This window comes from Eulemur rufifrons, chromosome 30 (genome assembly GCF_041146395.1).
Source record: "Eulemur rufifrons isolate Redbay chromosome 30, OSU_ERuf_1, whole genome shotgun sequence".
Classification (NCBI taxonomy): domain Eukaryota; kingdom Metazoa; phylum Chordata; class Mammalia; order Primates; family Lemuridae; genus Eulemur; species Eulemur rufifrons.
Window position 1 is genome coordinate 44,089,844 of NC_091012.1, and position 16,060 is coordinate 44,105,903.

At 51.0% G+C, this 16,060-nt stretch overlaps 1 protein-coding gene across 5 annotated transcripts in view; it reads right to left on the minus strand.

The window, feature by feature from the left end:
* Positions 1-16,060, minus strand: part of BCORL1 (BCL6 corepressor like 1) — a 63,290-nt gene that overhangs the window by 24,424 nt on the left and 22,806 nt on the right. For 4 of the 5 annotated variants that reach the window (XM_069463247.1, XM_069463250.1, XM_069463248.1 and 1 more), the window contains 5 exons: positions 13,553-13,643; positions 10,020-13,295; positions 5,148-5,313; positions 3,999-4,079; positions 1,615-2,004 (listed from right to left, as the gene is read on the minus strand). In XM_069463247.1, the coding sequence (XP_069319348.1) occupies positions 1,615-2,004; positions 3,999-4,079; positions 5,148-5,313; positions 10,020-13,295; positions 13,553-13,643 (4,004 nt within the window). Of the gene's footprint in view, positions 1-1,614; positions 2,005-3,998; positions 4,080-5,147; positions 5,314-10,019; positions 13,296-13,552; positions 13,644-13,947; positions 13,985-16,060 lie in introns of all 5 variants that reach the window. The other variant, XM_069463251.1, reaches the window with a different exon arrangement.

Sequence of the window (16,060 nt, forward strand, 5' to 3'; positions counted from 1 at the left end):
GCCTGACCCTCTGATGTCAACCTGAAAGATAGGCAACAGTAGGAGGGATTGGAGCTTTCTGAGAAGAGAGATGTTTGTCAGGCAATTCCTGCATGAAGATGCCATCATCAGATCTGGAGGAAGATGACCACGCCACATGTCAAAGCCAGCTGCCTCAATGAAAAATGCTTAGACACATCCATAGAAGGTGAATGACCCACTTTCCAACAATTGGAGCTGCCCCCAAAGCAAATAGGATGCTTCGATCGGTGGTGTTCTCCGTGTTACTAGAGGTGTTCACATGAACACTAGCTACCAGTGAAGAATACTGTGGAGATCTCTATCTCTGCATTGGGTGGAAAACTGGACCAGGCAACCCTGAAGGTCCTTCTGGTTCCAAGAGCTGATAATTTCCATAGGAAGCTTCCAAGCTAGCAAACCAGTCGCCATTAGAGAAGATCGGGTAATATACAAAAGCTCCTCTTCATCCTAACACAAGTGGCTGAGGCCAACAGCTTGACAGCTCATTCCTGACCAATCCATTATGGCTCTAGCAGAAGAAAGAGAAAATTGTCCCCACTCTCTCACACAGTTGATGAAAATTAGCTCAATTACTCTCTTGAGCATAGGGATGGGTATCATATATATTTCCACTTAAACAGAGCTGGAAATGAGGTTAAGCCTTCTTTGCATTATAGCAAACCCAGAATCTACTGCCCACTCAATGGGATTATTCAGTTATAGCTAATAAGGAAACTGCACATGTTTACCGGCAGCTCAGGATGAATGCATTATAGAAGGCAATCAATTGGTGCTTCCAGGGTAGAGGTCAGAGAATGAGAGTGAGAAACAGAGGTGTTCTTATGGAAGCCAGAGATATGCTTTTTGCTCATTTAGAAATCCACTATAAGAATGGGCCTGAACAGTACGTAGTGGAACATACTGCTATTAGGCTCTTGTGACAGTCTGTGTGTCCATGATTGTATATCATAGCATCTGATGCGGCCAAAGAAAGCCTGGTTTTCTCTTTGGGCTGCCTGCTTTCCCAACTCAGGTCCAACAAAAATGATGCCACCTTGCTTGGGTCACCTCAAAGCTTCATTCCTTCTCTGAATAATCATTGTGGCTTTAACTGAGAAAGCAAAGTCGTGCCCGCTTCTACTTGAAGTTCTTCTGTTGGTTTGAGGGAACCACTATACTTCTTTTTAGCTTAAGGGCTTGAGGCATCCCAGGAAAGGCAGCCGATGCCCTCTTTCTTCTTAAACCCAAGATTCTAGGAGAGAGAACCTGTCCTCCTGAAAGACTCGACTCCCTCAAGCCAACCAGAGAACTCCCTGGAATCGAGTTGTCCCATGCCAAAGATGTCACCATGGCCTTGCCTACAGGTTCAGACTTCTATAAGAAAGCAAAGGGCTTGGGCCCTTCATCCTCAGCTCACCTGTAGGCCGATCCAAACTCATGCAATCTCAACCCAAAGCCAAAAGTTTGGGGCTGGAGTTGAGTGACCCCCTCTGGCAGCTGGAAGTCATAGCACCAGGTTTCTCTGGGTCCCGAGGCCTTTGGCTGGTGTAAAGATGCCCGAGGGTTGCCAGAAGCCACACTGGCTGCAGTGACAGCAGCCCTGGCCAGCCTTACCTGCTCTCCCTTTCCGCCGCTGCTCTTCTTCTTGCTCGGTCAGGTACTCCCCAGTCTGATATTTTCTGCTCTTCTGCCTTCTCCGTTTCTTCCTCTTCACCAGGCCCTCCTCCTCATCTTCCTCCTCCTCTTCATTGGTGTCCCACATTTGCCGGGCAGCCTCTGTCCTCCAGGGCATTTCTCGGGCTCGCCACAAGTGTCTGCGGCCCTGGCTCAGCAAAGTCTTGTCCTGGGCATGATGGCTGCGATACTGGGTGTCCCGCTGGGTCTTTCTGACCTTTCGACGCTTAGCTGGGGTGGGGGCCACCTCCTCTTCCTCTTCTGTGGGGAAGACTTCTTGGCTTCCCATGTCACTGTCTGCCATACCAGCAAAGGAGCTACAGATGCTTCCTGTGGACAGGATGCACAGAGGACGGTCAGGTACCTCTTCAAAGGACAAAGTACGGTGTCGAAGCGAGTGCCCTGGACTAGTTTGAAGGTCTGGGTTCAAGTTCAGGCTCTGCCAGTTATTAGCTGTACACTTTGGGAAAGTTCCTTCACTGCGGTTTCCTGATTTATAAAATGGGGATACTGTTCTCCCCTTATGGACTGCACAGGGCTGTTTTGAGGCTCAAATGAGATCTTTCACCTGTAAGTGCTTTAGAGAGTCTGATATACCAGCCAACTATCAAGTATTAAACAAACACACACATCCTTACACATCCACGTTACTGTGTCACTTGAATTCACTCCACAAACTCTTGCTTAGTATTTACGAGGCACCAAGCATTGCGTGAGGGGCAAAAGAGGGCCAAAGGCTCCTGGTGTTTGGGAAATCGGGGTCTAGAAGAGGTCAAGGGAGGGCTGAGGGCTCCCCAGCCTCTGCTCACTCCCTGACAACACCAATCTCAGGGACAGAGCCACCCTGGACAAGCAGAATCATCACAAAAGGAAGAGTTTCAGGAAAAGCGAAGCCAGAAGGAGTCCCTTTCCTGTGAAACAGCCTGGTTGAGTCATGCCCAAATGCGCCCAGCTAGGCCCTCTTCCCTTAAATTGACCCCACCTCCTCCTGAATTGCCAAGAGCTCAGGGGTGGAGCTTTCTCATGGCACCTCCCCACACCGTGCTGCAGCTGTCCCTCACCACTGGGCAGGCTCTTCCCCCTTCTCTCCCAACCAGCAGGGGATGGATGGCACCTTTCTTGCCCGCCTCGGCCAACTTGCCAAGAGACCATTTTCTCTCCCCACTCTTTTCTCCAACTCTGCTAACAACAAAAGTCCAATCCTAAATTGGCCCAGTTTTGCACTACAGGAGATCTGACACCTTCCTCGGAAGCAGCTGTGAGACACTGCCATCTTTCTCCCAAGGCTCAGCTATTAACTCGACAATCCACAGACCCAAGCAAGGTCAGCAGAAGAAAGAAATGGTTCGAGGCAAACAGAACAGCCCTTGACCAAAGCTTCAAGTCAGTCAGACCACGTAAAGACAGCAAACAACCAGTGATCTTTCTACTGTATAGACCAGGCAGGGAACGAAGTGTTCTGGTTAATCTAATATTCTGGTTAACACAGAATCACCATAGAGATCACACAGAGATCACCAATTTCCAAAGAACCAAATGCAGTACGGCATGTTTAACAGTAAAATGGGACTGGCTATAACGTAATCGCTCTTTGATGATTCAGAGGACACTTCAGAATTTTGCGAGGCCTCCAGGCCATCATTACGAGCCCCAGTTACCACCAGTGTGTTCACCATGTGCGGAGGTGCCAGTTAATAGAATGTCAGACAACTGAGTTTACCCTGTGCCCTGCCTCCCCATTCTGTCCAATTTGCATGGAAATCTGGGCGAACCTGGGCCACCATCTCTAGCCCTGTGCACCAACATGGAGGCTCACAGAAGGCAGTGGAGACAGGAAAGGGCTATTTTTTTTAGACCCTGGGGGTGGACTGATACAAACTCAGGAGGCCAAATGTGATTCTGCTGGCCCTGATGAATCAATGAATGACGTTTCCAATTTTGATGATGCTGGTCACAAAGGGCAGTAAGACCGAGGCCCAAAGGTTAAATGTCTGTGCCTGAGATTGGCCCCAAATCACAAGATGCCAAAGCATGGAGGAGAACCAGCTTTCTTGAATGGAACAGGACTTTCCTCTTTCTCCCACTGGGTCCCAACGAGATGTCAAATCCCTGCTCTGGAAAGTTAAATAGCCTTAAAAACTTGGGCAATGCCCTCTATCCCCACCCAGGGCTCTCTTGTCTCTGCAAGGAGCTAGCCATCCTGGCATGGTGAATTCAATTCCCAGCACTCCACCTGGACCAATGGCAAAGCGCTCAACCAGATTGCTGCCCCTTTTTTTTTTGTAGGCAATCCCAAGAGGAGCCATCGCCTTAGTCTCACTCACCAGACTGACTGCGCGTCCGGGTGCTCAGAACCACAGGGATGAAGTCACGGAAACTGCTCTTTGCTTTCTTTTCCAAGGAACCTGGAGGAATGTGTGGTTTCAGGGCAGAAGGCAGAAATATCATAGAGTCTAAAAACCAGGAAGACTACCTGAGAGGCTCAGGTGGCAAAATCAAGGGAGGGTTTGCATTTCCTACCCTATGGTTACCCTGGGTTACACTCATTAGCTCCCTTTACGCTGCTATCGCATGTGTACCTCTTGTAGAGAATGAGTATTTCCCAGCAGTTTTTGAAAACTGGGAATCTGGTCACTTTTGCTGACACCACAGAAGGCAGCGCACAGGATCGATTCGACAGCATGCCAGAAAGGAGGCCCGGCCGCCTGTGCAACTCTGAGGCTGCTGCGCCTCAACAAAGTTATAACTGAGCTAGAGCAGGTCCCAGAAAAGGGCAACCTCAACGAATCTTGGAGGACTGAGCAAGGCGGGAAGATGGGAGCAGGGAGCGGTGAACAGAGCAAAACTGCTATATAAGAACAGACTAGAAGAGGCAGGTCATGTCAGATGGGCGAGACCATGAACACGGACTATTCTGGTCAGGAACGCTTGGGAATCTCTCCCTGATGAGGGCGCAGAGGAACTATTTGTGGCAGAGTGCACAGGTTAAGCACACACACTCCCCCACACCCCCAACACCCTGTGTGTTCCTGAATGGTGATAAAGGTTGAGAATTTCTCTAAACCCTTCTAGCTGGCTAGCTAGCTATTTAATTTCATCTTTTTAGAATGGGAGTTTTCCAATATACTCAAAGGGAGAGAAAACAGTGTCATGAACCCCCGTTCTGTTTTTGTCTAAATCCTCCTTAAGCCTGTTTCTTCTCTGAGCCTAGCCCCACTGCAGGGAAATGGGTTGGCTACTCTCCTGTAAGACCCACATTTGTCTGTTTGAAAACCACCTCCTTCAGCCTTCAGAGTGTGCCTTATTCTAGCATCCAGGGAGAGCAGGATGAGCCCCTGCTCCTCCTCCCTTGCCTCAGCCTCCAGAGGTGTCAATCATACCTCCTTTCCCGAGTGAAGAAGTCTCACCTTCCCAGTCAGTCTCTGAGCCCCTGTCCCATCACCACCGTGCCACAGGGATCCCTCTCGGCCTACCTTCCTCGTGGCCCTCGGCTCGTTTTCCTGGAGACTGGGACTCCGGCTTTGTTGGCTTCCGGTGCTTGTGCTTTCCCCTGACTCCATTGTGCTCTTTACCTGAATCTGAAGCCCCCCTGGGGCTTTTCTTGGTGGGTTCCTGGGGGTCACTGGGCGGCTTCCGGCACTGTGGAGAGGTAGAAAGAGTCAGGTCTGAGGTCAGTTTTGCTTCATAAGAACGCTCTCCCGGGGTTGAGCCATGTGTCCCATTTCTGACACATGGACATGAGCCACCCAGGGTAGGGGACCTGGGGGAAGGGGCCGCCAAGTGCTGCCTTCCACAGTGGGCTACAGGGGCTCTTCTGGACTGAATCCAGTGCCCTGGCTAATCCCCAAAGGCATCCACACCCCATCACTTTACAGAGGTCTAGAGAGTCTGTATTCGTAAACTATTGAATAAACACCCAAAGTCATTTTAAAAGGTGCAAACTCAGGCCCCATACTCTCTATATCCAAACACCAATGGAGAGACGGGCATTAAACAAAATGCCTCTTCTACAAGTTGGGTGACTACATTGTTCAAATAACTTCACTGTGAATGGTATTGACACCAACAACGGAAAATAATTCCCAGTACGGGCCAACTCAAGAAAAATTGTCTATTTTCACATGCAAATTAATACCAGAAAATAGATTCAACTAAGGAAAGAAGAAAAACACGAGACAGAAGCAATTCAAACCTCCCTATACTCATGAGACACAATGAAAAGGCCCAGGCATTAATAATACCACTTTATACTCTGCAGCACTTTCAACTTTTCAAAATGCTCTCATGTCTATTATTTGACTGTATCCTCCCAACAACCCTGAGAGGAGAAGCTAATATCATCCCCACCGAACAGGTGAGGAAACTGAAGCTCCAAGACAACAGGTTGAATGATTTGTCCAGGTCAACGCACAGCCCAATGTGTCTACTTGCTCAGGGGCTGCTACGTACCAGGTCACCCTGCAGGCTAGCCCAGTTGTGCTTGCAGTAACAAAGACACAGGGCAGGGACTAGGCTCCTGGTCTCCAGCCTATGCCTCTTGGCATCAGCTCTCACTACCTCTCCTCCCCTACTCGCGTCCTTGGCTGCTTCCGCTCAGCCCCTCTCACGCCTACTGCCTGGTCCATCGGAGAGGCACGATGGCTGTGCCCCACACACTGCAAGGGCACTCTCAGCCTAGCAGCCATGTATTCTTATGAGCTTCGAGGTCCCTCCAAGCCACCAAACAAAACATAGGGCAATGTAGGGCTTTCCAGTATTCTAGGATCCAGGGAGTGCAGAATAAGCAAAACATTTGAACAACAAAAGCAGGTACTAGGAGGAAAAGAAGAGCTAACCTGCTTGAGTTGTTTTTCCCCTAAGCAGACCCATACCTCACCTTCTAGAATGTTATCACTGTCTAGCTCCAGCTAAGGGGATAGCAGATATCAATGGAACATTTTCGGGGAGGGGAGTGTATCTCAATTCTCCAGGGACAGGGAGTCACCACTACCCATCAAATCCTGGGAACTCCCCCATCCCATGAACTCCTCCTGCTTCTCATTCGGCAGAGGGCTGAGCTGGAAATTCAAGTTCAGTTTCCCCCTTTGCTTGCTGCCAGTTCCTACAAACCAAAATGTTAGGAGAAGGAAAGAACTGGAGAGGAAAGAGGAAGATGTGGAACTGCTGCTTCAAATCTGACCTTCAGGTATAGCCAAGAGAAAAACTATTTTTAAGTCAGGGGGAATAAAGTCAAACACACATAAATTTGAACATGTCCTATTTATTTCTGAATATCATTTTTAGCTGGCTCTTTCAAGTACAGATCATTAACTTTTACTTCCTAAGATAGACAAAAACAAGTAAAACAGAACATCCAGAAGGGATTTCTGTCTGCATCTTCCTGCCAGGGCAGCACTGAAAGTAAAAATATATTACACTCTCCAACTTATGCAAAAAGTTGGGAGAATAGGGAGGCCACGTGAGATGAATGTTCCGGTTAACAGAGTTTTGAAATATTTTCCAGAGAACTTTCCAAAGAATGAGAAGACAATAAAACATGCCCAGCACCAAATGAAGCTCTCTTTGCCAATGATTCAGAAAGAAGGCCCTTTAGGATTCCGAGAGGCCTTGGGCAGGTGGTGCAGGCGACAGGAAACTGTTCTGATTCTTGGCCATGCCCTAAAAGGGGCTGTTTGGAATGAACCCCTAATCTAAGTTTGCTGATCAATGGTTTCCTTCTCAGGAAAATGGAACATAACAAAAGAAAAAGGTAAGTTATTTTAATATTTGCTCTACTGAAAAATGCACATTTACTAAATTGTTACAGGTAGTCACAAAGGGCTGCTTCTAGGCCCTTGATCCTGTAACTTTATTCTCTGCTCTCTGCATCTATCAGTGGACATAATGAACTGTTAATCTAATATAGGAAGGGGTAGTGCTTGCCTGTCACTGAGTCATCTGCAAGACATAAGCTCCATGAGGGCAGGGACCACATCTATTTTGTTTGTAATACTAACAATAACAGCAGCAGCCACTGATACTAACTGAGCACTTACCATGCACCAGGTACTGTTCTGAGCACTTACATATATCGCCTCATTTAATCTTTACTGTTTTTGAGACAGGGTCTCACTCCATCATCCAGGCTAGAGTGCAGCGGCATCATCATAGCTCACTGTAACTGCAAACTCCTGGACTCAAGCGATCCTCCTGTCTCAGCATCCTGAGTAGCTGGGACTATAGGCATGCACCACCATGCCCAACTAATTTTTAAAAACTTTTTTGTAGAGATTGGGTCTCACTATGTTGCTCAGGCTGGTCTTGAACTCCTGGCCTCAAGCGATCCTCCTGCCTTGACCCCTCCAAAATGCTGGGATTACAGGTATTAGCTACCGTGACTGGCCTACTCCTTTTTTTTTTTTTTAACAATAGCTTTATTGAGATACAACTTATTGCGATATACCATGCAATCCACTTATTTAAGCGTACAATTGTTATTAATGCAGTCACAGAGTTGTGCAACTATCACACTTATCTAGCTCCAGAACGTTTCCGTCACCCCAAATGGAAACCCTGTACCCATTAAGCAGTCACTCCCCAATTACCCCATCCTCCCCAGCCCTAGGCAACCACCAGTCTACTTTCTGTCTCTATGGATTTGCCTATTCTGGACATTTCACATCATCATCTAATTTAATCTTCACAACAGCTCTATGAGTAGGTACTATTATTGTCTCACCTACAGATGAGGAAGCTGAGGGCCAGAGAAGTTAAGTATCTTGACCAATATCACACAGCTAGGAAGAGGTAGGGCCACAATTCAAACGTGGGCTCTGTGCCTGGCTCCATACCACCCTCCTAAAGACACATCCCTGAGAGGGACTGGCATATAGTAGCCATTCAGCAAACATTTGCTAAACACTCAGTGAAACAGTCCTATAGAAGGAGAGTGAGAGAGAGTGTGGCAAAGCTGAAGAAGTACATTGACTCTGAAGCCAAAGGGACGGAGTTTGAGTTACAGCTCTGCCATTTGGTAGCTCTGTAACTTTGGGTAACTTATCCTGAGCCTCAGTTTCCTTCATTTTCTCACCTGGAAATTGGGTGTAGCATTCACCTCATATAGTTACTGTAAAGACTAAATTAGACAACATACGTAGAAAGCACTTGACATATAGTAGGGGTTCAACAAAAGATAGCAACTCTCACGACGTGAATTATTACCGTTCTTATTACCACCAAGGGCAGATTGCAGTTACCAGACCAAATGTTACTTTCTGTACTATGTCATGACCCATGTTCCTATTTTGTGTGTCTCTGACATATAGGGGTGGTTGTGAAGTCACTGGGTAAAACCCACCCCAACTCTTTCCCAGGGATTCTTAACCTGGAGTCCCTGGGTGGGTTTTAGGGAAGGGGGTGGGTCCATGAACCCCCGAAATTATTGGCAAAATTCTGAGGACAGGGTCCATAGCTCTCATCAGCTTTCCAAAGCGGTCTATGATCCAAAAAAGACTAAGAACTTATGCCACAAACACAGTACTCTGGCCAGAAATCTGTTCCTTAGTATATATCAACATCTGATTTGAAGGCTTGTTAACAGAACTTCAAATTATTCCACATTTGAACAAGCCCTATCCTCAACTGTCTTAAGACTCTCCTGGGATCACCAGTGGCCTCCAGACCCCTTCTGGAGGACCAGTGGATTCAAGTCCGGTGTTCCTGGCCAATCTTTTTGCCTAGAACTCTGCCACCATTTGGAGCCTATTAAGAACCAAGATCCAGATGCCCACCTGCCTTGCACGCCACGTTCCCAATGGGCCAAAGCCCAAAGCATTTGAGGGGGTAGGAAACTGGTGGGTTAGCCCTGAAGCCAAATTGGCTCTGACCTCACCAAACTCCAAGCAAATCCTAAGCAGTCTCCCCCCACAGCCCCCTGCAGTGGTGCAAGGAATGACCCTGTCAAAGGCCCCTTCCCTCCCCAGTCCCCAAGTTCTCAAGGCCAGTGCTCATCTCAGCAAAGGAAAAGGAAGAATGGTTATTCAGGGAAGAAAGAGCCTGTTATTAATTGATTTCCCTCACCAATACCTTCTTCTGCTTTCCAACCTCATCTGGGACAATGGCTTCCTTAGCCCCAGGGACGGAATCATTTCCCACATCCGATACTAAAACACTGTATATAGAAAATATGACTTAGAAAGGGGACAGCAGGTCGTTATTCACTTTAGAAAAACCTTGCAATCAGTTCAGTTCACACAGCTACTCAAGAACACTGTGCCACGAAGGAGGGTCACAGGAGGTTACCATCTGCAGCGTGAGGCAGACCAGCAGCATCTGGGCGCCACCCTTGACCTTAGCCCGGCACTCACCTTTGGTCTGTGGGAACTCCGGACTATGGGCTTGGTTTGTGGCTGCTGCTCCTGCTGCTGCTGCTGCTCTTCGTCTTCCTTCTCTTTGCCACACTTCATCTTCTTGGGTGGCAGAGATTCGGTCATATCATCTGGCTGCCACTTGTTCTTGCAAGCAAAGACCCCTACGCTTTCCTGTTTAACTCGAGCCTGCCCGGCCTTACCCCGAACTTCAGCTTGGCCCCTCTGGGGAGCTGCTGGGAGGCCATCGGCCCGGAAGCAGGTAGCTAAATTGAAGACCACGTCACCATCCACTTTCTCCATTTTCACCCGCCCCAGATCCACCTGGCTTCCAAGCTGTGAAAGCTCTGTGCTGGAGCCCCTCTTGCTGCTCGGAACCACGTCCAAGATGAGTTCCTTGGGGTGGCTGTCATGAGGTAGCAAAGGCAGCTCAGGCATCTTGCGCAGGTTCTCGGGGGTAGCCAGGACCAGCTCATGGGACATATAGGTAGCTAGCACTTGGTTCTTAGGCTTCGTGTCTCCTGCCAGCTTCACGCCACAAGCTCCCTGGGGGCTTTCCATCTTAGGAGTGCTATCGGAGCAGAGCTGGCTCTCTGATTCCTCAGGCCCCTGATTTACTCGAATGTCCCCACTGCTAGGCTGAACAGACAGTGCCAGGGTCCCTGTCTGAGGGCTGAGGGTCAGGAGGACAGGGTTGACTTGTTCTTCGTAAGGCTTGGCAGCAATCCGGCAAGTTTTGTTCTTTGTGACAGTGTCCTGCTCTGGAGCAAAGGGGCCCCCAGGCCGTGGCTGCCCCTCAGGAAGTCCGTGCACGGCTTCACTGGAGCCAAGAGATGGCACACCAGAAAACTCAGAAATGACGCTGGTGGGCCTAATGGGCACCCCCTGGCTGGGGGTCAGCTGCCCGGCACTGGAAATGCCAATGGAAAGCAGAGATGTAGGGTGGTATGGTGACCAGCCAACAGGCAGGACCTGGGTGCTGGTGGGTTTCCCATTGACTGAACACCGTGGATAAATATTTGCCGGCCCTGTGGGTTTCCACAAAGAAAGCTCCTTAGTTTGACACCCCGGCAGCCCAGGGGCGATGCGGGCTGGGGTATATCGTTTGACTGTGCTTGGCTGTCCCTCAGCACCAGCCTGGTTGCCCTTCTTGCCGCATGTGGCACCAGTGCTCTTAGGCTCTCCTTGATCAATGATGGAGATGGGCTCTTGCTTGGGGAGATGGCGGGGGTCACGGTTGGGGCCCAGGTTGGTGTCTTTGTTCAGCAGCAGGGATGCAGGCACTGGGTTGGCCACTCCCACATAGGTGCCAGGAATGGTGCTGATCAGCGCAGTTGAGTTTTTCACCCAGGTGCTTGGGTCCCCGTTCCTCACAATCTCGGGAAAGATGACAAAAGGCGAGGAGGTGGAGCCCAGGCAGGAGGTGACATTGCTACCAGCAACCTGGGTTGTACGCTGAGACCTAGACAGGACCGTGGAGAGGAGGGCCTTGCTGCTGGTGTGCACAGGGGTCAACACAGGCATGGGGGGCGTCTTGCGCTGGTTCGGCAATGGAAGTTTCTGGCGGTTGGACTTAGAGGAGAGATCAAGGGGCATCTCACTGCACTCAGGTGGAGAGGCCATCTCTCGCTCCAGCTGTGGAGGTGACTTGAGGGGAGAGAAGGTAACAGAAGTCCCTTCTGTTTGCTGCTCAGTGCCACCTGGCATCTTGGTGGGGTGCAGTGGGGCTGAGCTCCCGCTAGGGGCTGGCAGCAAAGGCTGTGGAGTTGGAAGCACCTTGGCAGACGCAGTGGCGAGAGAGGTATCTGCCAAAGGCCCGGAGACCCCATCGGGTGCAGGCTGAGTGGTGGTGCTGCCGGACGGGGAAGTGGAGGGGAGCCTGTTCACCTCCAAGGAGACCAGCTTCGAATCTGAAGTCAGAGGCCGGGCCACAGAAAATGCATATGGGTAAGACCGGAGCTCTGGGGAGGCCAGCACACCTGGGAGACACCTGTCCTGCAGGTAGGATGGCAGGACAGGGAGTGTGAGAGTGGAGGAGACCCCCAGGGTGGTTGGCAGTGTGGCCACACTGAGCGGCTGCCCACAGCTCGGGGGTGGGATATATACCAGCGGCTGGCTCGGGGTTAGCACTGTCCCTGGCTGAAAGGAAAGGGGGACTTTTTGCATAGCTGGTGCCTGAGCTGCAGGAAAACACACTCGACTCAAACTGAAAGAGGCTGGGATGGGTGCAGAGGTGGGAATGGCAGTTGGTGTGGCAGCAGGCATGGGCGTGGGGGCTGGAGTAAAGATTGGGGCTGGGGTGGGTGCAGGCACCGGCGTGGGAGCAAAGGCAGGGATGAGGGTAGGGGTAGAAGGTGGGCCAGAAGATGGGGTCGGGGTGGGCATCGGCACGGACGGGGGTGCGGGAGCCGCTGGAGGTGTAGATGCCGGCAGGGGAGCCAGAACCGGAGTGGGGACAGGAGTGAGGACCAAGGTTGGAGCTGAAGGGGGCACGGGAGCCTGGATCAGAGCCAAGGGAGGAGCTGAAACTGGGACTGACAGGGGTGCAGGAGCTGGAGCCGACAGGGGAACCGGGCCCGAGGGGGGAGCAGAAGCTGGCACGGGCACCAAGACTGAGGCCGAAACCGAAAGGGGGCTCGAGTCAGAGATGAGTGTGGGCACTGACGGTGGTGCCGGCGCCAGAGCAGGGACTGGTGCTAAGGGAGGGGAAGGATCTGGAACCGAAGTGGCAACTTGGACTGGAACGAGCCCAGAATGGGGCACGGAGGCAGGGACAGAGAGGGGAACCTGGAATGGATCCGGAACAGATTGGGGGACAGAGGTCGAACCCGGTGCAGGGGGACAGATGGGGGCTGGCAGCTGACTGAAGTTAGTGGTAACCAGAGGCAGGGTACCCTCCACGGGGACTCCAGTTCCCAGAGTTGCCAAAATGAAAGTATTCTTTTCTCCGACGCCATGCCTAGAGTCCAAAGCCTTTACCCCCGCAGGTGAGCAGTCAACCTGTTTGCTCATTTGGGTGTTGAGGGGAGTCCAGGAGCAGTCAGCCCTGCTGTTGCTGGCCTCGCCGCTGTCAGGAGCAGGAAGCTTGAGGCCGTCTCCTGGGCTGCTCAGTGGCACCAAGAGGCCCTCAGCCTCTGCCACATTTCCAGCATAGTCCATTTTCGGCTGGGGGTCATCAGGCTTGTCTTCCGACTTGTGCCCAAGTTTTTCTGTTGCACTGCCATCTGGGTCTGCCCCCCGGGCATTGCTGCCACTTCCAACTGCCGTGAGCTCCACCTGCAATGACAGAACAGCATGCTAGTTCTTAGCTAGTTCCCTGTGGATGGTGCAAATGTCCTGAGGCCCCCAAGAGGCAACTGCAGCTCAACCAACCACATCGCGGCAGAAGCAAAGGGCAGTCCCCCCTTTGCCAAGTCCTGGGAGGTACCCTGTCCCTTCCTGCCCCCTTCTTGGGATGGCAGGCTGGGCACATCTCCCAGGCAGCTCAGTTCCACCCTTTGGCAGGTAGTACGTAGCTCCACATGGCCCCTTACCTTGGAAAAACTGCTGCTGACACAAAACTCCTGAGATCCAAAGTGCTGGCAGTCACCTGTCGTGCACTCCTCATCAGAAAGAGGTGCTCTTCTAGCATGGAAGACACAACCAGAGAAGGGACATGAGGCCCAGTCTTTGAGCCATCACCACCTTCCCCAGAATGCCCATACCTGCCTGGGTTCCCATAAAACCTTCCTGTCTCGCTTCCTTTGGTGGTTTGGGGGGATCATGGGGTCCAGATTGCAAAGTGGAGCCTCTACACTCAGCTTTGCAAGTTCGGGCCAAGGAGCCCAATCTGACTAGTCTCCCCTCCCCCATTTGGGCTGTTTATCCCAGGTTCTTGCCAGGAGTGTGGCAAACACCCCAGCACCTTCATCTTTTCCCCAGAGCTTACCCGTCGGGGTCACCATCCAGGATGTACAGGGCATTGGCTGAAAGGGAGAGAGATAGGAACCACTAAAGGCCTCAAAAGGCATGCAAACCGTTTTTCTTTTCAATACAATCTTATTTTAAGTCTATAAGGGAAGCTGGCTGAAAGTGCCATATGGGCAATCCTTTTCTAAAACAAATAACCACCCTCATTGTGTTTTCAGGTCTAGTCTAAATCTGAATCACATTTATTAGCAGAGGTAAGGATACTGCTTTGAGGCCACCAGGTCACTGGGTACTGAGGGCATCTTAAGCACACAACTTCTTTCCTTCTAGGGGACATCTCCCCCTTTTCTAGAGTTCCAACCAGCATCCTCCCTTCTACCTTCCTCCTATCCTTGCCTGCATCCCATTCCCTGCAAGCGCTCCACACCCTCCTTGGCGTCCTAGCACCACCACACTCTCTCCCATCCCAAAGGGAGCCCCTCAAGGCCACAGACCCCAAATTCAGGTTGGTATAGCCCAGAGAAAAGGGCTCAAGGCCAGAGAGCTGGGTTCCAAAGAAGGAAAACTCAACTGCATTCCCACCTGCTCAAAAGTCCTTTCCAAATTGCAGGTAAGAATCTTAGAAAATGGTCTATCTAGCAAAAAAAAAAAAAAAAAAAGACTGGGAGGGTGAAGTTTGGTGTTTAAGTAAGGCTAGAACTACTGCCCTCTGCCTTAGGGAGGAGACCCCCTGGGCAGGGCCTGAGGTGGGAGCGGCTAAGGAAGAGGTTTGGGTTAAAGAATAAAGCCTCAACATAAACACTGTGTTTGCTGCATAGGCAAAGTACAGGACTGCTCTGCGTGCCCCTGGGGAAACAGGCTGTGCGTGGGGTCACACTGCTTCTTCAGAGCCTCACCCCAGCTCCTGAAGACAGCCACAGGAGAAGCCGGCTCCTACCTCACCAGCCACCCTAGCCAAAGGCCAGTCAGGGCGCCCTAGCCAACTCCACCAACAAGGGGCCAAGCCCTGCTAACTCCCTCCTTCCCGCCAAAAAAGGGGACTCCAAAATTGTACCTGGAGCAAGAGAAGCCAAAAAGGTAAGGGGAGGCACCACGGGCCTCTCCCCAGCTTTTCGGGGCTCCAGAAGGGGCTAACCAAGGGGGAAAGGCTTGTTCCCTTTAAAAGGCAGACAGGCTGGCAGAAGTAGGAGGATTCCACTGCTGGAAATTACTGTTAGTGACAAACAAATGACCGTAAGGAGAGGCAAGGGCTTTAGATGTAGTCAGGGGGTCTGGAGGAAGGGAGGGCCCAAGAGAAAGGGAAAACACTTTTCACATCAACTCCTGAGAGACCAGAAAAGCAGGACCTATACCTAGACTTGGGCTGGGGTGTTCCGACTAGACTTGCCAGGGATGGTTTTGGGGGGAGGACGGTAGTGGCGGCAGTCCCCTCTTCAACCCCAAGTGGGAAGGCCTTATTTATTTACATTCTTTCTTCTCCTGACCACACAAAGGGGAGTGAGCTGCATACTCGCTCCCCCCCCACCCCCATGCTGGGCTCCCACCCCACCTGAAATTACACTTGAAAGCAGGAACCCTGTCCTCAAATGAAGTCACCAGATAATGCAGAGCCAGGCGGAGCAACAGCAGTCCTGGCTACTCCAGCCATCTCCACGCCTGAGTGCCAGCCCTCGAGGTGCTGGGAAAATGTCCTAGGGCCATGTTTCAAATCCTCTGAGGAGAGGGGTGTACAGAGCTAAGCAAACATTAAATTGCTCCATTGAGAGAAAAGCCTGGGACAGGGAGGGGTCCTGGAGTGAGCTGGGTCAACCAGGCAGGGTTATGAGGGTGCGGGTAGGGATGCAGGGGCACGAGGGAACAGGGGTCAAAGCAGGCTTCAATCAGGATGGAAAATCAATCCCGCTGTTTCTTCCCACCAGCGAGGTCACAGGGCTGTTATGCTCAAAGCTTTGTTGAACTTAAACCAGAAACAGCCATGACCTCTCAGGGGCTTTTTCCTAATTATTAAGGGCTAGCACCACTGTCAAACCAGACCTTTTTCAGTTCCCGTTGAGCTCAGACTACTCATAAGAAAAATATACCACCAGCACACACCAGGCTCCTTACCTTCCAACCCCTGCAGACTCTTCCTG